Source organism: Macaca fascicularis, chromosome 5 (assembly GCF_037993035.2).
Source record: "Macaca fascicularis isolate 582-1 chromosome 5, T2T-MFA8v1.1".
Classification (NCBI taxonomy): Eukaryota; Metazoa; Chordata; class Mammalia; order Primates; family Cercopithecidae; genus Macaca; species Macaca fascicularis.
This window is the reverse complement of record NC_088379.1, coordinates 50,494,394-50,520,515: the sequence shown is the minus strand read 5'-3', so window position 1 is coordinate 50,520,515 and position 26,122 is coordinate 50,494,394. Positions and strand designations below refer to the sequence as shown.

At 39.7% G+C, this 26,122-nt stretch overlaps 1 protein-coding gene across 1 annotated transcript in view; it reads right to left on the bottom strand.

The window, feature by feature from the left end:
- Nucleotides 1–26,122, bottom strand: part of HPSE (heparanase) — a 40,584-nt gene that overhangs the window by 3,622 nt on the left and 10,840 nt on the right. Inside the window, exons 2-11 of the mRNA XM_005554906.5 lie at nt 23,901–24,046; nt 21,014–21,139; nt 14,800–14,973; nt 13,078–13,246; nt 12,397–12,444; nt 11,766–11,859; nt 11,213–11,319; nt 8,266–8,380; nt 4,082–4,200; nt 2,910–3,056 (exon numbers count right to left, since the gene is read on the bottom strand). Of these exons, the coding sequence (XP_005554963.1) occupies nt 2,910–3,056; nt 4,082–4,200; nt 8,266–8,380; nt 11,213–11,319; nt 11,766–11,859; nt 12,397–12,444; nt 13,078–13,246; nt 14,800–14,973; nt 21,014–21,139; nt 23,901–24,046 (1,245 nt within the window). The remainder of the gene's footprint in view (nt 1–2,909; nt 3,057–4,081; nt 4,201–8,265; nt 8,381–11,212; nt 11,320–11,765; nt 11,860–12,396; nt 12,445–13,077; nt 13,247–14,799; nt 14,974–21,013; nt 21,140–23,900; nt 24,047–26,122) is intronic.

Below are 26,122 nucleotides of genomic sequence, written 5' to 3'. Positions count from 1 at the left end.
ACAAGAAGAGTATAAGTAATATATACTCATCAAAGAGAATTTAGGGGAATAAAACATTGTCTATAATTTCACCAGTTTTCCAATTATAAAACATGAAATGTGTGATCAGAATGTAATAGGGGCAGGGCATGGTGGCTCACAGAGGTAATCCCCGCACTTTGGGAGGCCGAGGTGGGCGGATCACTTGAGTTCAGGAGTTCGAGACCAGCCTGGCCAACATAGTGAAACCCCATCTCTTTGAAAAATACAAAAATTAGCCAGGTGTGGTGGTGGGTGCCTGTAATCCCAGCTACTCGGCAGGCTGAGGCAGGAGAATCTCTTGAACTAGGAGGCAGATGTTGCAGTGAGCCATGATCTCTCCACTGCACTCCAGCCTGGGCAACAGAGCGAGACTCCACCTCAAAAAAAAAAAAAAAAAAAAAGTAATAGAGTCTACTAAATACAGCAAAAAGAAGAGTCATTGGAGAAATTGGTCATAGTTAGCCTAAAGTGAAGACAATCCAATTTTCCTTCAAACACTTGGGAATTATTCCAGAGAAAATGAGGTATTCAGCATTGCTCCAAATTAGGGGTGGCAAACTCAAATGACACAAAGGCCAAGAAAGTGATAGGTGCAAGAACAGTAGGACAGATGTGAGATAATAGGGTCAGGAAGAGACTGCAGACAGCTGCAAAGCTGAATGACCTGTCTAAAGTATACAATCCCCATTCAACTCCAGCTAGTCGGGAAAGCAAGCCCAGAGTTGCCATAGTATCCATTTTTAAAGAAAAGCTGGAGATTCAGATATTTTAATAGCTGTCAATTTTTCGATGCTGACAATTAACTAAAAACAAAACACAAAGTGCATGCCAATCTCCCCTACCAGAAAAAGGGGAGGGGGGAATCCTCCAAACTAACTTGTCCACAAGAATGAGGTATAGTTTCCAACCTCTCCTCTAGAGAACAGAACTAAGAGCAGCAAGTGAAGGCACCGAGAGGCTCACTTTATCCTTGCCAGACAGAATAGTCACCCTGAAGGGCTTTCCATGGGTAGTTGGACTAAAATGATCTCTTATGATGCTTCCAACTCTACAACTGTTATTCAATTACTTCAGAAAATTATTTTTTATCAGCAGTAAACACAAATATGCTAAAAAAAAAAAAAAAAAAAAAAAAAAAAAAAAAACCATTTCAAAAAGGGTCAGAACCTAAATTGAAAAAAGTATCTGTTACCCAAAAATGCATTATTTACAACAAGGGGAAGAAAATATTTAAACAGTAGGAAAATGGTTAACTAAATCATGGTAGTATTTTATAAAACATACGGCCCATTAAAAATGTCTACGAAGGGGCCAGGAAATGGTGGCTCATGCCTGTAATCCCAGCACTTTGGGAGGCCAAGGCAGGTGGATCACCTGAGGTCAGGAGTTCAAGACCAGCCTGGCCCATATGGTGAAACCTCATCTCTACTAAAAATACAAAAATTAGCCAGGCGTGGTGATGCGCGCCTGTAATCCCAAGTACTAAGGATCCTGGCTGAGGTGAGAGAATCGCTTGAACCTGGGAGGCAGAGGTTGCAGTGAGCCTAGATCACACCATTGCATTCTAGCCTGGGCGACAGTGAGACTCTGTCTCAAAAAAAAAGAAAAAAAGAAAAAAGTCTCTACAGAGGCTATGTTGGAAAGGCTCTTGGGAAGACTTCCGGATCTCTCCCCCAACCCTGCCTTTTTCCTATTATGTGTTATATGATTATAGTTATAGTAAAATAAAGCATAGAAGGGAAAAAAATAAAAGAGCAGTACCCAGTGTTAATAATGTTTGTCTGTGGGGGATAGGACTTTGAAGAAAGCAAGCTTACTGTACTGCCTCAAGTTCTGAGGCTAATAGTCCTGGAAAACATCACTTATGTGGCATTTGCAAAGATGGGAGGAGATGGTGAGAATTTTGTAAACTCTTCATATTTATTTATTTATTTTTGAGACAGGGTCTCACTCTGTCACCCAGCCTGGGTGACAGAGGCACCATCACAGCTCACTGCAGCCATGACCCCCTGGGCTCAAGCAATCCTCCCACCTCAGCTTCCCAAGTAGCTGGGACTACAGGCACGCGCCACCATGCCTGGCTAATTCTGGTATTTTTTTGTAGAGAGAGTTTCACCATATTGCCCAGGCTGGTCTCGAACTCCTGGGCTGAAGCGATCTGCCCGCCTCAGCTTCCCAAAGTGTTGGGATTACAGGCGTGAGCCACTGCTCCAAGCCTGTAAACTCTTTTTATGTTCCAATATGAGAGTAGTCATGAGAAAGGAACTCCTTCCAACATACATTGAACAGAAACCTCAAAATATTTATATGTCTAAATCTTCAAGACTCATTGTCATTTTTGGCACTCCATTGAATACAGGCTTTTATAAGATGTAGTCAATAATTGGTTTTTGAAACCAAAATATATGAGAATCTACTTAAGAAGTACATTGTAGCTATTCTTTTTCTTACTCTAACCAATAAAAATTAATGCTATAAAAGAATCACACTGATCTCACATGGTATGACGTTTTATACCAACCCACATACCTTTAACAGCAATTATATACAGGTATATTTTGCTTTAGTGAATGTGTTACCAAGAATTATGTCTTTTTAGAGTAAATAATTTAAATGCGTTGAGTGGATCTTGATATGTCAAGTTATTTTGAAATGCAAACTTATTCTCTAAGATAACTGCTAGTTTGTGTTCACATCCTTTTGCTTTAGACTCTTAGGGTGAGTTATACTCATATTAGTAAGTATTCATACATAAATTTCCTGAATATGAAGAATTATTAGAACTTGAAATAGCTGACTTTGTCTTTTGCTCCCTGTCCAAACTCTCTGTTCTGATAAACACCAATAAATTTATTGAAAGTTTGGAATGAACAAGGAAAATTACTTACTTGGAAAGTAATCCATGAGGTCCCAAAGGTCTTAGAAGGTATTTATCCACTTGCTTGTCAAAAAAAGGATAGGGTAACCGCAAGTACTTGGTGACATTATAGAGGTTTATGGCATACAGAGTTAAATCTCCTTCTTTATACATTGGACTAAAAGCAAAGAGGTTAACTCAGTAAAAATATTTATTAATTTAAGCAATTAAAACTCAATTACAAATGGAATCCTAAGTATTAGTATCCATAATGACAATCCATAATGCATCCTAAGTATTAGGATCCATAATGACAGTGGGCACTCTTAGTATCCTTCTTTTATGATCATATTAGACCACTAGTGTGGTCCTATTTTGAAAACATGATTAAAAACATTGCCCTTCATGCTACCAATGTCTGGGCTAGAGCACGCTGAGATCCTCACAGCTCTGCCAGCTAGGTTGCTAGGAAGCCAGCCAGACTATCCATTTACAGACATAGGAAGGTAAAAGGCAAATTTTATGTGTTCATGTGAATTCACATTATAAACAATAAAACAGGGGCTTTTCCTAACCTTATAAAAAGACTGAAACAAATAAGAACATTAAATCTACTGACGTTTCTTATGAATTTATCCATTCAAACCATTCCCCTTGCTACTTCCCACTGGGGTCCTCACTATCCACAGAGTTCCCAGTCACCAATAATTGGAAATGGTAGATGGTCTTTTTTGGTTAGAATTAGTATTTCAGTATCGTCTTATCAGGAATGATAGATTGAAACCTATCTAGAGAATATTCCTGAGATTTAGGAACATTTTTTGCTACCTAAAGCAAGAGTATGAGGCTACAAAAATCTCTATGTCTTCTCAACTCCAGAAACTGCGGTCACAACTTTTGAAAATAATATTGTTGTTATTATTGTTCTCCTCTTCAAGAATCACTTGAACCTGGGAGGCAGAAGTTGCAGTGAGCTGACATTGCACTACTGCACTCCAGCCTGGGTGACAAAAAACAACAACAATAAAAGTATCATTTTTCTTTTAAAAATAAAATAAAATAAAATCGTTGTATAAAACTTTACTAAACTGCAACCGCCTACACTTACGCGATGTATAGATACATGCAACAGGGTGTTTGAGTAAAGTTACGTACTTACCCACTAAAACTTGATGATTGGTAAAGGGTGTGTCTCATACTTACTTGTCAGTGTTTGTGCAATGAAGGTATACTCGAAGGTTCCTTCTCTTTGGGCCTTTCACACTTGCCATTAACACTTTGGTGCCCACCAATTTCTTGAACAGAAGAGATAGCCAATAATCCTTGTTGTGGTGGTTGGAGACAAAAATAGATCTTTACTTACTTCCTTATTTAAGAAAACCAGTGGCAAGCAAATAGTTATCCTACAAATAGTATCACTGTTATCCTGGGAGCATTTAAATAGGATTCATCTTTTTTTTCCTCACATGTGACCACCATGAATCTGACAGCAGTATCTTGCTTGCTGCTGTTTAGCACTGGAGGACACAATTCAAAAGGCCATATCCTCTAGGGCATATCTGTCAAGAATGATCAGAGTTTAGGTATCCTTGGTTATCGTTCATCTGAAAATTCAAAGCAAAGCTCAAAGCCAAACTTTTAGACACACACACACACACACACACACGTACACACTCACAAAGACAAATTTTTAAAGTAAAACTTTTGTCTAAGAGACAAATAATTTCATTTAGGCCAGACACAGTGGCCAAAGTGTAATCCCAGAATTTTGGGAGGCTGAAGTGGGTAGATTGCTTGAACCCAGGAGTTCAAGATCAGTCTGGGAAACATGATGAAACCCCTTCTCTACAAAAAATACAAAAAATTAGCCAGGTATGGTGGTGTGCACCTGTAGTTCCAGGTACTCAGGAGGCTGAGGTGGGAAGATCACCTGAGCCCAGGGGGTCGAGGCTGCAGTTAGCCATAATTGCGCCACTGCACTCCAGCCTGGGAAACTAAATGAGACACTGTCTCAAAATAAAAGAAAAAAAAATTCATTTAAAACCTTATTCCCCCACCCCAATGAAGTAATGGATTAGGCAATGGTCATCACTAGCTATCAAGATCAAAACCAGACACAACCAGACATTATGTGCTTCCAGAAGCACATAATAAAGCATTCTTGCAACATACAAACAAACAAAAAAACAACCTGAATAAACTCAAGCTTCTAGGTATAACTACTAGTTTACAGGAAACATAGGGGACAGAGGAACATGCTAAATGATATCACACGAATAAATTTAGCAAACTTCAGAATGTAGGAAATACTATAGAACAAATTACCTGTTTTTTCACATTAATAAATTACAAGAGATGAAAGAAAGGGAGGAAGAACTTAAAGATGAACAAACTTAAGAGACAAATCAACCAAATGCAATATATGAACCTTGTTTGGATTCTGATTTGAAAAAACTATCAACAATATTTTAGATAATAAGGAAAATATAAGACACTGACAAAATATTTGGTGATACTAAGGAATTATTGTTAATATTTAAAGTATGATAAAATAGTGTGTTTTTACAAAAATGATACATACTAAAAAATATATATATATATATATTTTTTTTTTTTTGAGACAAGGTCTCACCCCGTCACCCAGGCTGGAGTGCAGTGGTGTGAACGCAGCTCACTGCAGCCTCAACCTCCTGGGCTCAAGCGATCCTCCTGCCTCAGCCTCTCATGTAGCTGGGACCACAGGCATGTGCCACCATGCCCAGATAACTTTTTGATTTCTCATAGAGACGAGGGGGTCTCACTTTGTTGCCAAAGCTGGTCTTGAATTCCTGGGCTCAAGTGATCCTCCTGCCTCAGCTTCCCAAAATGTTGGGATTACAGGTGTGAACCACCACACCTAGCACATACTGAAATATATATAGATAAAGTAATATATCTGAAATTTGCTTCAAAGTAATCTAATAGGTAGGAGGTGAAAAGTGGGAAGGATTATGGATCAAACAAGATCAAAGTATGCAGGAGGAAAATATAATTTTCCTTCTACTGTTAGTTCTTAGTTGGGATGGATCTCTGTAACAAGACAGAAAACAGGAGAAAAACAAACATAAGTGTATTAACATGTGTATTTTATATATACATGTATATATAAATGGAGAAATATATGTATATATATTATATATATATACGTGTGTATGTGCATATATATATACAGAAAATATATTTTCTGTATGTATATATATACAGAACAAGTAATTTTCAAAAAGGTGGCTTAGAACTCCAGCTTATATAGCATCTTTAAGAAAGAACAATACATTTTTGGACAAGAGACATGACAAAGGAAAAGGATTTTGAGTCTCTAGGGGTGGCAAGTTGTGGGAAGGAAAATAAATGAGTATGTAATATAGTTTCTTCTAGTGCCATCTTTAGACTGATAAGGGTCTGAAGTTATCTTCAGTGATTAACTCTTGTTTTTCCTGGTAGAAAGGGAAGGAGGGGGACTTTTAAATTTTATGTCCTGCTTTTAAGCAAATGGAAGAGGACACAGAACTTTTCTTCTATGTGTTTCTTCCCAGTTGCCTTCAGCTCAAAATAATCCTTATGCCAAAGTGGCATATTTTGGGGTGGCATATTCTAGTCTCCTAAAATGGGTTCATATACTTTCCTCTGTATTTTGTATATGATTAAAATTTTCTATAGTAAAAGTTTTTCTTAAAAAACCACGGATCGGTGGCAGGCACAATGGTTCATGCCTGTAATCCCAACACTGGGAGGCTGAGGTGGGAGGATCACTTGAGCCCAGGAGTTCAAGACCAGCCTGCATAATACAGTGAGACCTTGTCTCAATTTTAAAAATAATAAATAAATAAATACATAAATCATCATTCAACATGTACCCCAACTTTCCTTCTTGAAAGTAAAGGGAAAGTAGATTTAACAAGACAAATGGCTTTCGTTTCTCTGCTTAAATTCCACTTTTTCACTGGAGACAAGAGTGGAATCAATGTTTTCAAAGGAGACATACGCATGGGTCAATGACTGGTAGGGTAGAAAGTATGCGGGCCTCAGAGGCAAGATTTGAATGGGAGTTTTAAGAGTAACGTAGGACTACAGTGTGGCTTCCTGTAAATCAGGTAACCTCTTCTTAATTTAAACTTCCTTATCTAAAAAATGGATCCAAGATACCTGCCTTGCCACCTCACAGGACTGTCATGCAAATAAAATAAATTCACAGACATGTAGAGTGAGTTTAAGCCTAATCCCCTTGGATGTACAAGTGTCAAGGGTACCATTTACTCTTGTACCTTTTTCTATCTGATTGAGAACCTTGAAGGAGAAGCATATTTAGTGCACATACAAAGAGTTTGTAAGGCAAAGGTTTATGTCTGGGCCCTGGGAAAATTTGGATGAGATAAAAAGGTGAGGAGTAGATTTTGAATGTTTGTCTAGTGAAATTACTATGCTTAGTTTAACTCTATAGATGACAGAATATACTTGGGGAAAGATAAATTCCATTTTTGCAAGGTCACTTTTCGAAGAATTTTCTTAAAAAGGATGAGTAATATGTTCCACAAGCTTGGGCCACTATAGATAAAAAGCAATTTTGTTGGGAAGTCTATCCACAAACCACAAAAGCCTAGCTTATATTTTCACATAGGCTTTCTGCAAAATTTCTTAGCTTTCCTACAACATTCAAATAATTATTTTAGGAATTATTCTTAGAAAATAGATATCTGCAAATGACATTTTAGACTATAAAAATCAAGGTCATGCTTCTCAGGGCTACATCTGTATTATCCCTGACATATATTTAGACATACAGGTCTTCCACAAGGCTTTTTGGGAAGAAACATTTCCTGATTTAGCACCAGATGGGGTTGGAGGAAGGATTAGACATGAGACTTTATTCATAAATATCTTGAAGAATATTAACAAAATAGTAAATTCTTAGCATGAGATTTTTAAGCAAATACATGGTACTGGCTCATTTTAAGGTTAAATAAATCACAATTTCATAACAAAAATGTTTTGAAGCTTTGCATTACTGTAGGCAATTATAACTTTGATTTACTTTGTAAAATATTTAAAAATCCAACTTGTTTTATCTTATATAATGAGTCATAAAATTTCAAATTATCCCCTTTTAAACAAAATCCACACTATACCGCAAATGGCTTACATTTAAAAAGTTATTCCTAGCTCTTGATTTCTTCTCTTCAAACACACACAAAAAATATTAGATTGGTTGATATCTAAGGCTCCTTCTAATTCATCATCTCATGATTTGGCTAGTTACTGAGAGGATTGACTATTCATAGGAGGTTAACACCAGGGGTCCTGAGTTGATTTTAATCTGCTCTACTAGAATTAGGAAAATAATGGTCACTTACAGGTAAAGGATCGAAGTTTTCATCCACTAAATGGTAGTTTCCAGCTCCAAAGAATACTTGCCTCATCACCACTTCTATTCCCATTCGGGCTGACAGGCCCAATTTATCCAGCCACCTGGGACAGAGCGAGACCAAGCTTTCTTCAGGTTTGGAAACAAAATTGCTCAATTCTAATTGCACACCATCTTGATTTTATTTATTTATTTATTTATTTATTTAGAGACAGGGTCTCACTCTGTTGCCCAGGCTGGAGTGCAGTGGCGTGATCATAGCTCTCTGCAACCTCAAACTCCTGGGCTCCAGTGATCCTCCTGTCTCAGCCTCCCAAGTAGCTGAGACTGAAACCGCCTTTGCAGAAATTATAACTGAGGAAATTCTGACAGTGAAAGAGATCAGACCTAATTGACTCCATCTTGCTTCTGACCTTTCAGCTGTCCTTGTTCATTCCTGGGTGTAGGCTGAACTAACTTTGGGAAGAAATTCAGTTCATGGTTTGACTCTGAAACAAAATTGATAATAGCCCTTTTCTGAAAAGACCCCCTTCTTGCCTGGGGACCAGTCTACCTTTGCAGGACTAACAAATTAGCTACAACATTAGAGATTACGGTGGCTCCAAGAGTGTGAACCTTCCCAAATTGTTCCTGGGGATAACATCACTGTTGTAAAAACCTAAGATCAGCACTTGAAATATCTCGCAGACCCTGAACTGGATGGATCAGTTGAGACCACCCAGACTGGTAATCTGGCCCAACCAGTTCTGCCATCCCATCCAGGAACAGAAGACAGCAAGAAAACCTCACTTCCACTCCCTATGAGTCTATCGTCAACCTGACCAATCAGCACTCTCCACTTCCTAAGCCCCTACCCGCCAAATTATCCTTAAAAACTCTGATCCTCAAATGTTCGGGGAGACTGATTTGAGTAATAGTAAAACTCCGGTCTCCTGCACAGCTGGCTCTGCATAAATTACTCTTTCTCCATGGCAATTCCTGTCTTGATAATCGGCTCTATTTAGACAGCAGGCAAGGTGAATCCGTTGGGCGGTTACAGGACCACAGGTGTGTGCCATCATGTCTGGTTCTGATTTATTCATCTTTGAGGGAGGAATTATCAGGAAGCCAGAAAAGTGTCATCAATTATAAATAAGTCATTTAAATGAAATGGCAACTGCATGCAGCAGCAGCAGCAGCAGCAGCAGCAGAATCCCTCCCTTTACATCTTTCCATACGATAACAAATCTGAGAAGACTGTTACCGTGCTAGAGGTATCCCTTTCAGGGTGAGACAACTTCCACAAAGCAAAGTAGACAAATTCCCACCCCTATAGACAACTCCTGGTCCTATGAGGTCCCTGCACAAACAATGTGTGAGGGCTGATGAAAAAGTTGCCGTCAGCAAGGGTAAAATGTAAAATAAGCAGAATTGCACCTAAGCTATTATGGGCACCTCTTTCCACTGCTCCTTCTCTATCCCCCTCTCCCCGACACCCCAGATCTTTAGTTAATGGCAAAAAAAACATCTCCATTCTTTATTCCTCATGCTTCCATGGGCATAAAGGATTTGCGGTTTATTCTAGGCTTATAAGAATGAGGATGAGAGAAAAAAGAATGAAGATGGAAGAGAAAACAGAAACAAATCTCGCTTTCTTTTTTTTTTTTTTTTTTTTTTTTTTGGGACAGAGTCTCGCTCTGTCTCCCAGGCTGGAGTGCAGTGGCACAATCTTGGCTCACCGGGTTCACACCATTCTCCTGCCTCAGCCTTCTGAGTAGCTGGGACTACAGGTGCACGCCGCCACGCCTGGCTAATTTTTTGTATTTTTAGTAGAGACGGGGTTTCACCATGTTAGCCAGGATGGTCTCGAACTCCTGACCTTGTGATCCGCCCACCTCGACCTCCCAAAGTGCTGGGATTACAGACATGAGCCACCTCGCCCAGCCGAGAAACAAATCTCAATGTGAGGATATAGCACTATAGATTAAAAGCACTAACAGAGTTACTAAATGTAACTAAACCAGTATTTTAAAGCAATCAAGTTTGTCGTGTTGGATAATGAGATGATTTAATAAATCTTTAAATTCAATGATAGCTCCTCTGGTGGGACCTCATATTTTAGGCTTAAACTTCTTGGGAATCTATGAATTATAGCTACCTACACTAAGTATCCTCCTGAGAGACAAAGCTGTAATATGCTCTAACTTGCATTTTTTTTTTAAGAGACAGGGTGTGGCCAGGCGTGGTGGCTCATGTCTGTAATCCCAGCACTTTGGAAGGCTGAGGTGGGCAGATCACTTGAGCTCAGGGGTTTCAGATCAGCCTGGGCAACATGGCAAAATCCCGTTTCTACTAAAAATATAAAAATTAGCCCAGTGCGGTGATAATTCTGTAGTCCCAGCTACTCAGGATGCTGAGGCAGGAGAATTGCTTGAACCCGAGAGGCAGAGGTTGCAGTGAGGTGAGATCGTGACACTGCCCTCCAACCTGGGTGACAGAGGGAAAAAAAAAAAAGACAGGGTCTCACTCTTTTGCCCAGGCTAGAATGCAGTGGCACCATCATAACTCACTGCAGCCTCAAACTCCTGGGCTCAAGCAGTTCTCCCACCTTGGCCTCCCAAAGTGTTGGGATTACAGGAAAATACCATATCCGGCTATATGCATTATTTTACAATGTACTTCTTTAGAGGAAGGACTACTTGACATATTTATGGGCCATAATTAAAGGACAAAATTTCTAAAACAATTTATCCTTATAGTGATTAATTTAGGACCCTTGTCAAAGATGTCCATCAAGCTTTAGTAAATCATTTTCTTGCAAAATCTGGCATGAATTTTGGGGCTCAGTCACTGAAACTGTCTTTGATCTGCTTTTTGGCTGGGGAGCTATTTCAGTGGAATAGAAGGATGGAGAAGAGCTGCACTCTGACCCCTAAGGCCAGCGCTGCTTCACTCACATAAAGCCAGCTGCAAAGGTGTCGGATAGCAAGGGCGCTCCGCCTCCATATGCAGAGCTTGTTTCTCCTAACCAGACCTTCTTGCCAGGCCTGGTGCTCTCAACCACCTATAGAACAGAAAAGTATTCATGGTAATTGCAAAAAAGCTGACCTGTGGCTTCAACTGTGGTGTTGAAGATTAACAACATTCAAAACTTTGTATTCCTAGACCTACCCATCCTATATGGTTATAAAATATGTCCACAGTCATTTAATGGGAAATTTTCTTTTATTGAAATAGTAGGCTGTGGAAGGAATATGAAGTGAACCAACCCATTCTTATCATCTATGAGAGTTAATTCTACTAAAGGCTATTGGAAATATTTCAAGTTTCTAATCACACACATGGGGTAAGACCCAATGCTAAGGGGGAAACTAACAGTGGATAAGTCATAATACTTGTTCTCTAAAATTAGAAAAACATGTAAATATACATACCTATAGAATTTAGAACTAGCTAGCCTATAAAATAAGGATTCTGGTTTTACATTAAAAATGTTAAAAAGACTATTACCTGGAAAACTTTTTGCACAGATGAAATAAAAATGTCCAATACATCAGGATTTAGAAAATCTTCTTCAGTAGCAGTTCGTCCATTCAAATAGTAGCTAAATTATACAGAAAATATTCAGAAAAAAATAACAAACTTTATTTTCTGCTTTTAAGCTAATTGCTGACCTTATTCTTCTTCTTACCTCTCCCACTCACCTGTTACTAAAAAAGGTAGAAGTTCTAGTAGGGAAAGACCCAGATGGAAGGGGGTTATGAGGAGGAATCCATTCTATGCAAGTAAACTAGAAATCAGTTACTCTGTCTTGAAAAAACACAGTGGCAAGTACATGTACTCCTGGATTACTGGTTCTTTGGCAAGCAATTGGTGTTAGCTACTTATATGTTCCATGGGTTAATTGGCACTGTTCTTCTGTATAAAGTGATCTTTATAGAAATTACTATATTATTTAAAATAGCTTTAAATTTTCATTTTATTAATATTAAAATTGGAGCACAGTGCTACTTGAGACACTATTTGTTTCCTATTTGAACTGCAGTCAATTGGCAGTTAAATGGAACTAACTTTTTGAATACTAGATAATAAATAAAGCTAGCCTTACTTTCCTAGTATTAAGAATAGGAGACATACTTACTGATGCCATGTAACTGAATCAATCACTTCTCCACCAGCCTTCAGGAAGCTAGAAAAAAAAATTTTAGTATCACTCAGTCATCATATGATAATACATATATATGCACAATATACTCATGAGAGTTTTATTCCCTAGAAATGGGCTGGTTACTGCTTTAGGATGAGGTAAACACAAACTTCCTAATTTTGATAGCAAATTTTATCATAGGTGCTATTTGCTTCAGATCCCTTGATATTCTGAACCTGTCAAAATTTCCTCTTTTGGTAAATCATGTATGCAGGCAGCAAATTGTTTAATAACATGTGGACTATTGAGGATTGTCTATCGGATTTTTTTTTTTTAAGAAAAGTGGTGGCTGGGTGTGGTGGCTCATGCCTGTAATCCTGGCACTCTGGGAGGCTGAGGTGGGAGGATAGCTTGAGCACAGGAATTCAAGAGACCAGCCTGGGCAACATAGGGAGACCCCATCTCTACAAAAAATTTTTTTCAAAGTAGCCAGGTGTGGTGGCGTGCACCTGTAATCCCAGCTATTTGTGGGACTGAGATGGGAGGATTGCTTGAGCCTGGGAGGTCATGAGCCATGATTGTACCACTGCACTCCAGTCTGGGTGACAGAGCAAGACTCTGTCTCAAAAGAAAAAAGAAGAAAAGTAAAGTGATTCTGCATCCTCTAGTTCCTACCTCTTCAGCATCTCAGCAGTCTTTCTTCGAGGCTGACCAACGTCAGGACCATAGAGTTTTGCATTTTTGAAGGTTGACTTTCTTAGAAGTTTATGCAATTGAATAAAATCTTCTCCTAACTGTGACCCATTGATGAAAATATCAGCCTTCTTAAGGAAACTGTTAGGTTCTGAAAGATAGCAATTCTCAAAATATATATCGAGAAATGTATTAAAAAGCAAACATACAGCAGTATATAAAAGCAACAAAACATTTTCCAAATTACAAAAACTTGTAATTCAGTCAAGAAAAGTAAAACCAGGTCTGGCGTTACGGCTTATGCCCGTAATCCCAGCATTTTGGGAAGCTGAGATGGGAGGATCCCCTGAGGCCAGGAGTTTGAGACCAGTCTGGGTAACATAGTAAAAAATCCTGTTCCGTGGAAGGAAAAAAAATTAGCTGGATGTGGTGGTGCACCCTGTACATCCAGCTTGGGAGGCCGAGGGAGAGGATCACTTGAGCCCAGAAGGTCGAGGCCGTAGTGAGCCATGATCATGCAACTGTACTCTAGCCTGAGTGACAGAGCAAGGCTCTGTCTCAAAAAATAAAATAAATAAGTAAAGTAAAACTCATAGTTATAAATAAGATACTCCAGAAAAACAACACAAAAATTTTAACTGTATAACGGAGATATGAGGGGCTATTAAACAATTTGAAGTTAATAATGAGGGTGATAAACCAATGGATATGGATATCTGGGAACTAGCCTGTATTCCATATCTAATAACTTCATTTACTTTGGATAAAAAAGGTTTGAGACAGGGCACAGTGGCTAATGCCTATAATCCCAGCACTTTAGGAGTCTGAGGCAGGAGGATTACTTGAGGCCAGGAGATTGAGACCAGCCTGGGCAACACAACTAGACAAAAGAAAAAAAAATTGGCTAGGCATAGTGTAGTCCTAGCTAATCAGGGACTGAGGTGTGAGAGACTGCATGAGCCCAGGAGTTGGAGATTACAGTGAGCTATGAACACACCACTGCACTCCAGTCTGGGTAACAGAGCCAGATCTTGTCTGGGAGAAAAAAAAAAAAAAAAAAGTTTGAGCAGGAAGACATGTGCTTACCCTATTACTACATTTCATCTCCCATTTAATCCTCATTTCCATTGGCTGATATGTGGAAAAAGCACTCTATGTTTTGAATACATGTGGCGAATCATGAAGACTTATAGTTAAAATTTACAAGTTCTTTACAAAAAAAGAGTGAAGACAATCAGGAGCTTGACCCACGTAGGATTCTATATGGGCAGGTTGTAGACCACTGGGTCCAGAAACGAAGGTTGCAATGGGGTTACTGAGATTAGCTGACACGTTTGAGAAACTGAGGAAAGAAGGGATGGATAAAACAAACTGCTGACTTCCCAGTTTTGCTGAGTCCAGTCTGCCAAGCAAAATAGGGTTAAGTGATTCTGAAAATCTCAAGGGAATTTAGGAGCTGGGAAGGTTGCTGACTCCAGCTGGTTCTCACCTCAAATGTAACATAAACTGGGATTGGCAATAATAGGTTCTGGAATAGATACAGTAGGAGTTTTCTGCCATATGTACTTCCAAAAGTTGCATTGTTGAGCACTTGCAAGAATGTGCCCAGGCAGAAGTCTATTTGCTAATATTAAAAAGAGTGTCATAAGAAATAATGCTAGTGGGGAATCTCCTTATTAATGAATTGTTCCCTAGGGTACTTACCATTGCCTAGTTCCCAAGACATGTTATACCTCTTGGAAGAGCAGTAGTCCAGGAGCAACTGAGCATTCGAACTGTTCCACTGCAAATCTGCTGTTCTTAATAATGCATTTAGGCCAAAGATCAAGTCCAGTCCTGAGCAATTTGCAAAAGTATACAGCATATCTACAGAGCTTCCTAAAAGAAAAATGTCACAATTTAATGGTTAGATTGGCACCACGATGAGGAAGGCCTCCAGATGTGCTTTTCGTAATGAATACCTATTTCTGTTGTTAAACTGAAGAAATTCTAATTCTAACAAATGATTATAATTATGTTTATGAGACAACAAAATTGGACAAATTAAAAAAATCAATCTCACTTCATTTGCTCCAGTTGTTGAATGAAGTCCCATGGAAGATACCAGAAGCTCTCGTCTGACACTTAGGTTTTGTTCAAGTGATATCAGGAGAATTGCGGAAGCCACAATTTATAGCTCAGTGCTCCACATGCATGGCCAGACTGTCATTAGTTAGCATAAACCCCACTCTTCGTAATCTAAATATCTCTAATCACAAGTTAAAAAATATTTTAATAATTTTCATTATATTTAAAACAATTTTTTAAATACCTGTATATGATTTATTAATTTAAAGTGAATCAAATTTCACATTAAAAAATTGGCCTAGAGTTATAGGACTGGTTTCCAAACTCTGTGCAAGGCAAGTTGGGGAGCACCAGTGAATGCATGGGCACAGCTGCAGGATTTAGCAACTAAAAGTGCAGGGCACCTAAACTTGAACTTCAGATAAGCAGTTCATAATTTTTAGTTTATGTCCTATGTAACCGTTAAGAAATACTTAACACAGGGGCCAGGTGCAGTGGCTCATGCCTGTCATCCTAGCACTTTGGGAGGGTGGATCACTTGAGCCCAGGAGTTCAAGACCAGCCTGGGCAACATGGCAAAACCACATCTCTACAAAAAGCACAAAAATTAGCAGGGCATGATGGTAAGCACCTGTAGTCCCAGGTAGCTACTTGGGAGGCTGAGGTGGGAGGATCACCTGAGCCCAGGGAGGTCAAGGTTGCAGTGAGCCATGATCATGCCATTGCACTCCAGCCAGGGCAACAGAATGAGACCTTGTCTCAAAATTTAAAAAAAAAAAAAAAAAGAAAGAAAGAAAGAAAAGAAAAATAATTAAAATGAAAAGAACTATTTATCTGAAATTCAACTCTAACCAGGCAATACTATTCACAGAGGCACTGTAGGCTCTTTTAAGTTTGCAAGGGAAAAACATCAACATCTGTTGGACAACACAAGTCCTATTACTATTAGGTTGTGTAGACCTTACAATTTAATAATCAAAACACAAGTATTTTTTGTGGCCTAGGCGTGCTGTAAAAAAATTTCTGTGATATTAAGGTGCCATAAGTTTGGGAACTTCTGTACTCTGCTTTTTAAACCATTAGCTGTTCTATTATCACATTTCGAGAGTGGCAACAATATAATTTTAAGTGTTGTCTTTAAATTGATTATCATATGCATAATACGTCCTTCCAATTTTCATGTATATCTACAGTCGTTTGTTAAAGAGTAATTCATTCCTGAACTTTTGTAGTTAAAAAAAAAAAGACCTCTATCTATCTGGCAAACTTTACAACCTTTCTCCTTAAAAGTGGCTTTGTTTTTGTTTTGTTTTTAAGTCTTTGGCCTGAATATATTAACTATTTAGACTGGGCACGATGGCTCACGCCTGTAATCCCAGCACTTTGCGAGGCTGAGGCAGGTGGATCACCTGAGGTCAAGAGTTCCAGACCAGCCTGCCCAATACAGTGAAACCCCATCTCTACTAAAAATACAAAAATTATCTGGGTGTGGTGGCATGCACCTGTAGTCCCAGCTACTTGGGAGGCTGAGACAGAATTGCTCGAACTCGGGAGGCAGAGTTTGCAGTGAGCTGAGATTACACCACTGCACTGTAGCCTGGGTGATGAAGCAAGACTCCATCTCAAAAAAAAAAAAAAAAAAAAAAAAATTAACTATTTACTATTAGCTATAAAGACCACTAGGCAGAAACAACTCTTGCAAGCTGCTTTAGGTGTTTTGATATTTGCTGTGTCACCCACTTCCATAATCTGCTGCCTACCATCAAGGAATGACAGACATTTGGGTTTGAAAAGCTCCCTAGAGTCCTGTGACCCAGAATTCCACTGGATCTTAGAGCCACAGTTTCGGGCAGTATGGAGGCTTTGGGATCACCAGCCTGTGCTTAATCTCCACCCTTATTTTTCTAGGGGGAAACTGAGATTCCAAACAAGGTAAGTCTTTGCCCAATATCACACAGCCATTTGGTGGCAGTACCATTACTAGAGCCTGTTACAAGGGGTGAGTGACCTGCTTTAGTTACATATTATAGGCTTTTGTATTTCAAAATCATGTTGTAGAAAGTGCCCTGGATCAGGAATCATAAGACTTGAGCTCCAGGCATAGCTCTCCCACTTACAGACTATAATATGATCGCGGGTAATATCTTTACCCGACAGGAACCTCAGCTATGGATCTACAGTCCTGGGACAAGCACCATCACATGCCTACCTGTAAAACCAAGGTTGAAATGAGACATGTGAAAACTGGCTGTAAATCACAAAAAACCCTTACAGTTAAATAGCACTTTGTACTAGCCCTGTACAAAGATTATAGCGTTTTCAAAAAACCTGGAATGCTTGCACTCATACTTTACCCTTCCTCCATTTCTTCATTCTTCCAAATGTGCTTGGAGTTTACATAGCTTGAAATTCTATTATACAACCCCTATAACATAATAAACTGTAACATCTCCTGAAATAGAGGCTATTGATGACTGCGTTCAAATCCATTCTTTTTTTCTTTCCTTTTCTTTTTTCTTTTTCTTTTTTTTTTTTGAGACAGAGTCTCGTTCTGTCACCCAGGCTGGAGTGCAATGGTGTGATCTCGGCTCACTGCAACCTCTGCCTCCCGATTTTCCTTGCCTCCACCTCTGGAGTAGCTGGGACTACAGGTGGATGCCACCAAGCCTGGCTGGTTTTTGTATTTTTAGTAGAGACGAGGTTTCACTGTGTTGGCCAGGCTGGTCTTGAACTCCTGACTTCAAGTGATCCACCCGCCTCGGCCTCCCAAAGTGCTGGGATTACAGGCATGAGTCACCATGTCTGGCCACATCTACTCTGAAGAAAAAAAAAAAAGCGCCACCTAGCCTACTCCTTCCCCAAAATAGGAAGAACAATTTAAAAACTTATAATTCATTATCTTATTCCCAACACTTTTCCAAACTCTCATCTCTTACTGTATAAAAAGTGGAGAGATCCTTGGAATGAAGATAAGCAAGATGAGACATTGAAAAAAATGGGAGACTCTTTCCCTTGGACTGTACCATGTAAGTCTATGTCAGCATCCAGTGTAGGCCTGGGTGTAGGCAATAGAAGAATGGGGTGATGAGGGGAACAGGTGGAGAAGAAGAACTACAAAGAGTTAGCTCACTCAGGATGATTAATAAGGGAGTCATCCTTTCTGCAGTCACATCCAGCATTACATCTGTAACATTGCTTCCTTTTCCTGCTCAAACAGGTTTAAAATGTGAGTCTATATTCTCATGACAAATGTTTTTGTCATCTTCTACTTAAGTGGAACACACCATTCAAGAGGACCTGTGTTAGAAAACGTACCTATATATTCTGGGACACTTGTTTTTTTGTTTTGTTTTTTGCTTTTTTGTTTTGTATTGTTTTTGTTTGTTTTTTGTTTTTGTTTTTCTGAGACAGAGTCTCACTCTGTCGCCCAGGCTGGAGTGCAGTGGCACAATCTCAGCTCACTGCAACTTCTGCCTCCCGGATTCAAGTGATTCTCCTGCCTCAGCCTCCTGAGTAGCTGGGATTATGGGCACCCAACACCATGCCTGGCTAATTTTTGTATATTTAGTAGAGCCGAGGTTTCACCATGTTGGCCAGGCTGCTCTCGAACTCCTGACCTCAGGTGATCCACCCGCCTCAGCTTCCCAAAGTGTTGGGATTACAGGCATGAGCCACTGCACCCAGTCTGGGACACCTGTTTTAAGGGTGCAGGCCACTAGCTAAGCAATGAGCATGTCCTTATCTCTGCAGCCTTTTGCTACCTCTTCCTTTGTGGTATGTCCCCATGTCACTCAGCCATTACCAACCTCAGCCACAGGTTCACAACAATGTGTGGAATCTCCTATTGGCTTCTAAAATATTTGTCACTACAATGAGTAGATGCCCAAACTAAACACAGATTTCTGTTTCCATGATGTGCCCATGAAAACTGAAAATTTCAAGCCGGAAATCAAATGTTTACAAATACAAATAAAATTCTGTATTTTTTGTCTATTTTAGCATTGCCAACAGGGTAGTCAGACTTACATTAACTAACCCAGTTGCATAGTTAGCAAAGGAAGGCATTTCCCCTGGTGTAGGAACTATGAAAGCCAAGTCTTGGAGTTGGAAACTTACCATTTTGGTAACAGAAGGATCGTGTGAAGTAGCAAAACTGTCTTAGAAATTTAAGATAAATTGGTATAATGTTTAATATGACCCCCCAAGACTTACCTATATCTTCTGGGACATGTATTTTAAGAGCAAATCCATTAATTACCTAATACAACCGGGTCTTCTCCTAGCAGAGCTATAATGATTTATTACAAATGTGACCTTACTTCTGTGGTTCTGTGGTACATGTCATTCCTTTAATGGGATCTGAAATGGCCCTGCCTTATGCCAAACTCCATTCAATAATTAATTATACTTAGTAAAGTGTCACAGTAGATCCCCCTCTTAAAAATGCAAAAAAAAAAAAAAAGTTTTTTTAGAGGACAACATTAGCTATTAGCATATGAGCTATTTTCTGATTTCTTATGGATCACCTTTTTTTCTGTACCATATACATAAAAATGTATATAAATTTGAAATCTGATACATTGAACTCCAGGTAGTACATAGCAAAATCTTACAAGGATAATTTATTATCTTTGTAAGTATATAAATATACTAAAGTATAATTATTATTATACTTGAATAATGTTAACTAACCAAAACAAGTACAGTAACTTCAAGAAAATTTATTTTCAAAAGTCAAAAGAACAGTTTAAAGTATCTGAGCAGGTTATTTCTTTAACTGAGATATGGGGCAACATCATTCCTTAGTTGGGTATAAACATGAACCTTCAGATAAAAATATATTTCATAGTTAAAAAAGGACTGTGGCCAGGTGCGGTGGCTAATGCCTGTAATCCCAGCACTTTGGGCGGCCAAGGTGGGTAGATCACCTGAGGTCAAGAGTTCAAGACCAGCCTGGAGTCTGGCCAACATGGTGAAACCCTGTCTCTACTAAAAAATAGAAAAAATTAGCCTGTCATGGTGGCAGGCACCTGTAATCTCAGCTATTCAATAATCAATAATATGATCGGGGGTAATATCTTTACCCTACAGGAACTGAATAATCAAATATTCTTCATAATGAATAGGAGGCTAAGGCAGGAGAATCTCTTGAACCCGGGAGTCAGAGGTTGCAGTAAGCCAAGATTGCACCATTGCACTCCAGGCTGGGCAACAAGAGCGAGATTCTGTCTCCAAAAAAAAAAAAAAATAATAAGGATTGCTTGTTTCACTTGCTTTAAAGCCCCATGTGACAATGTCATCCTAATTTGAAGACTGGAAGACTGTTTTAGTGACTGAAAATACACTAATGGGTAGCTGAGCTAGCTCTGTGTTTGCAGAAGCCACAGAGGAAACAAAAAGAGAATGTTGCTTGGTGGCCAAGGCTGTCTGGAGTGACTCAGGGCCCTCCTGCCTAATGCTCTAAACCAATGCATAGTGGAGGTTATTTCTGGGAGGGAGGCGGACAGCAAGGTATGAATGATGTTCACATTTTGCCCTTTATATGTCTGTATTTGAATTTTACATAAGGAATATATTCATGTTTTCCTTGACTGCCTAGTTTTTTAGAGCAGTGAAGGTCATTGTTAGATCATGAATGATTGATTTATCTTTCACTCTGTGGCTACTAGGCAATGTCAGATGAAGAAAAAAAACAAAATAAGTTTTGAGTTCAGGATTTCCTGTTTGGGAAATGCTTCAGTATTTTCAGCTTTATACAACTAGTGTAGGACTTGCTAGATCGGTGTCCGAGTCCAATCTATTCAAATATCTTTGGGGCTGGAACACCTCTAGGGTGCCTTTCATTTCTTACTCGAGTAGGTGCTGTTCTTGAACTTTTTCTGGTAGTGTTCTCGGAGTAGCACTTGCTCCTGGTAGGGCCATTCCGACCGTAACTTCTCCTCCACATCAGGAGGGATGGATCCAGATTTGCAAATATCTGCAAGTGGGAGAGATCATTTAGAGGATCTGTTTTCACAGTGAGCAGGCTGAAATCCCATGTGTTTATTTAGTTTGCTATTTATGTGACTAAAGCAGGATAATTAAGTTCTGGTTATGAGGTAGGAGAGCAGAGAAAAGATATATTCTGTAACATGTGTCAAATTTGCCGGCTCATGAATCACCACAAAGAAAACAACCAAGGGCAGGTTTCCTACGAAATATTGAGCACACACTGAACATGGATATGTTGGACATAGCTCCAAGTTATTTAACAATTCAGAGGGTTCCTCAGAAGCTTAAAATTACTGGCCGGGCGCAGTGGCTCACACCTATAATCCCAGCACTTTGGGAGGCTGAGATGGGTGAATCACTTGAGGTCATGATTTCGAGACCACCCGGCCAAATGGTGAAACCTCGTCTCTACTAAAATACAGCTACTCGGGAGGCTGAGGCAGGGGAATCGCTTGAACCCAGGAGGCAGAGATTGCGGTGAGCCAAGATCGCGTCACTGCACTCCAGCCTGGGTGACACTGGACGACAAAGCGAGACTCTGTCTAAAAAAATTTAAAAAGCTTGACATTACCAGAGAACTCTAATAGACAACACAGTGCAGTTCTCTTCAGGTTCACATTCAAAATCCATAGCAATTTGTTTTACATGGACTGTATCTGCAGTGTGGTGATTTCCTCTTGCCATCATGGGAGGTAGGATGGGTGGGAACCATTGACGTTTTTTCCCTTTGAATTTGGTACCATCAAAACTTCCGGGACCACAACATGTGCACTTGAAAAAAATCCACCCTGGCCAGGCACAGTGGCTCACGCCTGTAATTCCAGCACTTTGGGAGGCCGAGGTGGATGGATAGCTTGAGCTCAGGAATTCGAGACTAGCCTGGAAAACATAGTAAAACCCTGTCTCTACTAAAAATACAAAAAATTAGCTGGGTGTGGTGGTGTGTGCCTGTGGTCCCAGCTACTGGGGAGACTGAGGTGGGAGGATGGCGTGAGCCTGGGAGGCAGAGGCTGCAGTGAGCCAAGATCCCACCATTGCACTCCAGCCTGGGCGACAGAGCCAGACCCTGTCTCAAAAAAAGAAAGAAAAAAGAAAAATCCACCCCTTCCTGTCAGGCAGATCATTTCTTTATCACAAGACAGCAGGGTCGCCGGGTGCTGGCTGCCAGGGCCGGCTGACTGACCGATGACTTCCTTTCTGGAAAGCTGCACACTGACTTGCTGGTGGCTGATGCCTCATCCATCCCTGGGCTCACAGAGGATGTTTCAGAGGAATTGGATAACCCCAGTTTCCCCCACCAACCATCCTCCTAGACACAGGATGAAGACAACTGATGAGCAAAGAACAGTTTCCTGTCTAAACGTATGAGATCTTGTGGACACACATGGCTGGTGGGAAAGGGTCAAGTCTAAACAGAAACTAGGTTAGGTATGGTGGCTATGCCTATAATCCCAACACTTTGGGAGGCCAAGGCAGGAGGATCACTTGAGTGCAGGAGTTTGAGATCAGCCTGGATCACATAGAAAGACTGTCTCTACAAAAAATTAAAAAATTAGTCAGGTGTGGTGGCATGCACCTGTGGTCCCAGCTACTCAGGAGGCTGAGGTGGGAAGACTGCTTCAGCCCAAGAGGTCAAGGCTGCAGTAAGCCATGATTGTGCCACTATACTCCAGCCCGGGGAACAGAGTGGGACTCTGTCGAAGAAAACCACCCCCAAAACAAAACACAAACTCATAAACATTCCAACCTGGTATTCAAGGAGAACCCATCTGTCTTTTTTCTATTTTCTCTAATTACTATTATGTCAATTTAGCCCCAAATACCTATGAATTGCTCTAAATACTTCGTAACTGGAGAAAATAAACAGAAGGAAAAGATATAATATATGAAATACTCAAATATTCCTCATAATGAATATATACATTATATACATGTTATTATAATTCAGTGGTGTATACAATATTTTCAGTATCTTTTTTCTTTTTAAATTATTGAAAAATAGAGACAGGGTCTCTCAATGTTTCCCAGGCTGGTCTTGAACTCCTGGGCTCAAGTGATCCTCCTGCCTCAGCCTCCCAAAGTGTTTGGATTACAGGTGTGAGCCACTGCGCCCATCCTAGTAATTGTTAAGATATGATTTAACTACCATTTGATGTCTGATAGCACTTCTGAAAGACAGGACAAATTTTCATGGCTCCCTAGGGCAGGTTTCTCAGGTGAAGGCCACAGACTTTCAATATCAGAATCCCCTGACAAACTTGCTCAAATCAGAATCTAACGTTGGAGCCCAGAAGTCCAAATATTTAAACTCACCCAGGTGATCATGGATCTCTTTCACCCACATTCTATTTTTAGAATAAATATCCTTCAATCTATCATTGTATCTTCAGCTAGAAATACTCTCTTTAGTTTGATGTGATTCTACCCACTTGCTCTCTCCAAGCAGCTCTGTCCTTCAGCTACAATCACTGTTCTATTAATATTTACAGTACGATGAGCTCTCAGTTATATCCAGGACATCTTTTTTTTTTTTTGTGAGGTCTCACACTGAACATGACAAACATCATGCTGAGGAAACCTGCCCACTGCCTCTTCCTTTTGTTCAGGTTCCTCCAAAGGTCAGATGAGGGGAGAGGAAGTTAATCTCTTATTAATTGTTAGGTGTGAGAAATAACAGTTTTCTCAAAGCATTCTCATGACAGACTGACGTTAATTAAAATATAGAGTTAATCCTTAAAAATTTTCACCCTGGTTGACTTGAGATTGCCAGTAACTTCTCTCTTCAAAGGTTGATTCCTTCTTGGGATCGAAAATTAGGAAGTCTGTCTTGGTGCCACCAAACCTCAGGTACGCAGGGGACAAGCCTCTGGCCAAGGTACGAAGCTTTGGAGAACTGTTAGGAAGACAAGCAAGAAAGTATAACTATTTTTTCCAAGACTATCTAGTCAAACATTCTTACTTCCTTCTTTCCTGGTGGACCTATTTCTTAACATTTGTCTGTGGAAGACTTAGAGGAGGAAATCATATTGTTTTGTTTTCGAGACAGAATCTTGCTCTGTTGTCCAGGCTGGAGTGCAGTGGCACGATCTCAGCTCACTGCAACCTCTGCTTGCTGGGTTCAAGCAATTCTTGTGCTTCTGCCTCCTGGGTAGCTGAGATTACAGACAGTATTGTTTAATTTTTATTTTTTTTCTTATTGGGCATGATAGAAAGGGAATCATTGTTTAAAACAGGAAGCATCTCAATCTGAATCTAATTGAAAGACTGATGGTCTAGGCACCTGAGGGCAACTTTCAGCTGTAATTCTGGCAAGAGCTTTTGTGTGTGTGTGTGTGTGTGTGTGTGTTTGTGTGTGTGTGTGTGTGTAGGGGGTCATGCTATGTTGCCCAGGCTGGTCTCGAACTCCTGGCTTCAAGTGATGCTTCTGTCACAGCCTCCCAAAATGCTGAGATTACTGGCATGAGCCACTGTGCCCAGCCAGGAGCTTATGCTTTAACTTGACAAGTAGGATAGTGTTCAACACTTTAAAAAACTCATAGCCTTTTAAGATTGATGGGGAAAAAGAAATGACAGAATGGAAACTAAGGGAAAGACAGCTCTGTGTCTGTCTGAAAAACAGATTGTCCGAAACTATGGAACAGTAAAAAGATCAGCGGTTACCACGAAATGGGGGTGGAAATGCAGAGAGGGAGGGATGAATAAGTGGAGAACAGGGGATTTGTAGGGCACTGAAAATACTCTGTATGTTACTATAATGGTGGATACATGTCATTATACATTGCTGAAACCCATAGAATGTACACCAACAGTGAACCCTGCTGTGGACTATGGACTTTGGGTAATGATGATGTGTCAGTGTAGGTTCATCAACTAGAACAAACACCTCTCTGGTGGCAATTTTGATAATGAGGGAGGCTACGCATGTGTGTGGGCAGGGGGTTTATGGGAAATCTTTGTCCTTCCATTCAATTTTGCTGTGAACCTAAAACTGCTCTAAAAAACAAAGTCTATTTAAAACACACACACGACTTGGTGCAAGACTTTTTAAAAAGTCTTCAAACACCTGTGTTTCCAGAGAAGTTTATAAATGACTTAGGATCTCTTCTCCTCTCCTTAACTCCCACCTCCCTTCACCATTCCCCACCAAGGAAAATCATTATTATGTATTTAAGTCAAATGACTTAAAATTATATAGGATTCTAATTTCCATCATTGACACCTCTAATTTGAGCAATTCTAAATGCATATTCTGTCAAACCAAAAATGCTCCGAATAGGTGCCTATTATGTGCTTAGAATGGTACCAAATGCTAGAAAATGGAATTAGAATGATCTATAATCCCCTCCCTCAAAAAGATGAGAATGTTCATAAATATTTATATGAGCAAAACTAAGAGAACAGAAGACCTGGGTAAGAGAAACACCTGTCATACATTTCTGAAGTATCAAACATGCAAGGCTGGCCACACTGCTTCCTGGAATGTTCTGAAAACATATTAAACCAATGCTAGTAACTCTTGGAATGGCCTAATTAGTTTGTCTACATGTAGGTTTATTTCAAGTCAGGAAATTATTCTTGGAGCACTAATTGCCAATACTTCTTCTTCTTCTTCTTTTTTTTTTTTTTTTTTTTTGAGACAAGGTTTCATTCCCATTGCCCAGGCTGGAGTACAATGGCATGATCTCAGCCCGTTGCAACCTCCACCTCCTGGGCTCTAGCAATTTGCTCACCTCACCCTCCCAAAGTGTTGGGATTATAGGCATAAGCCACCACGCCTGGCCAAATTGCCAGCACCTCTTAATATCTTAGGAATTAAAGATCTGATCTAAAATTTAAAATTTTAAGATGTGCTCATGCTTAATTAAATATGCTATGTAAGAATTTCAAAGTATTTCTTTATGCTTAGGAAATAAACCAAAAGATAGAAATTGAACAAAATGTAAGTCTCTTGTGGTAAAACTTCAGTGAT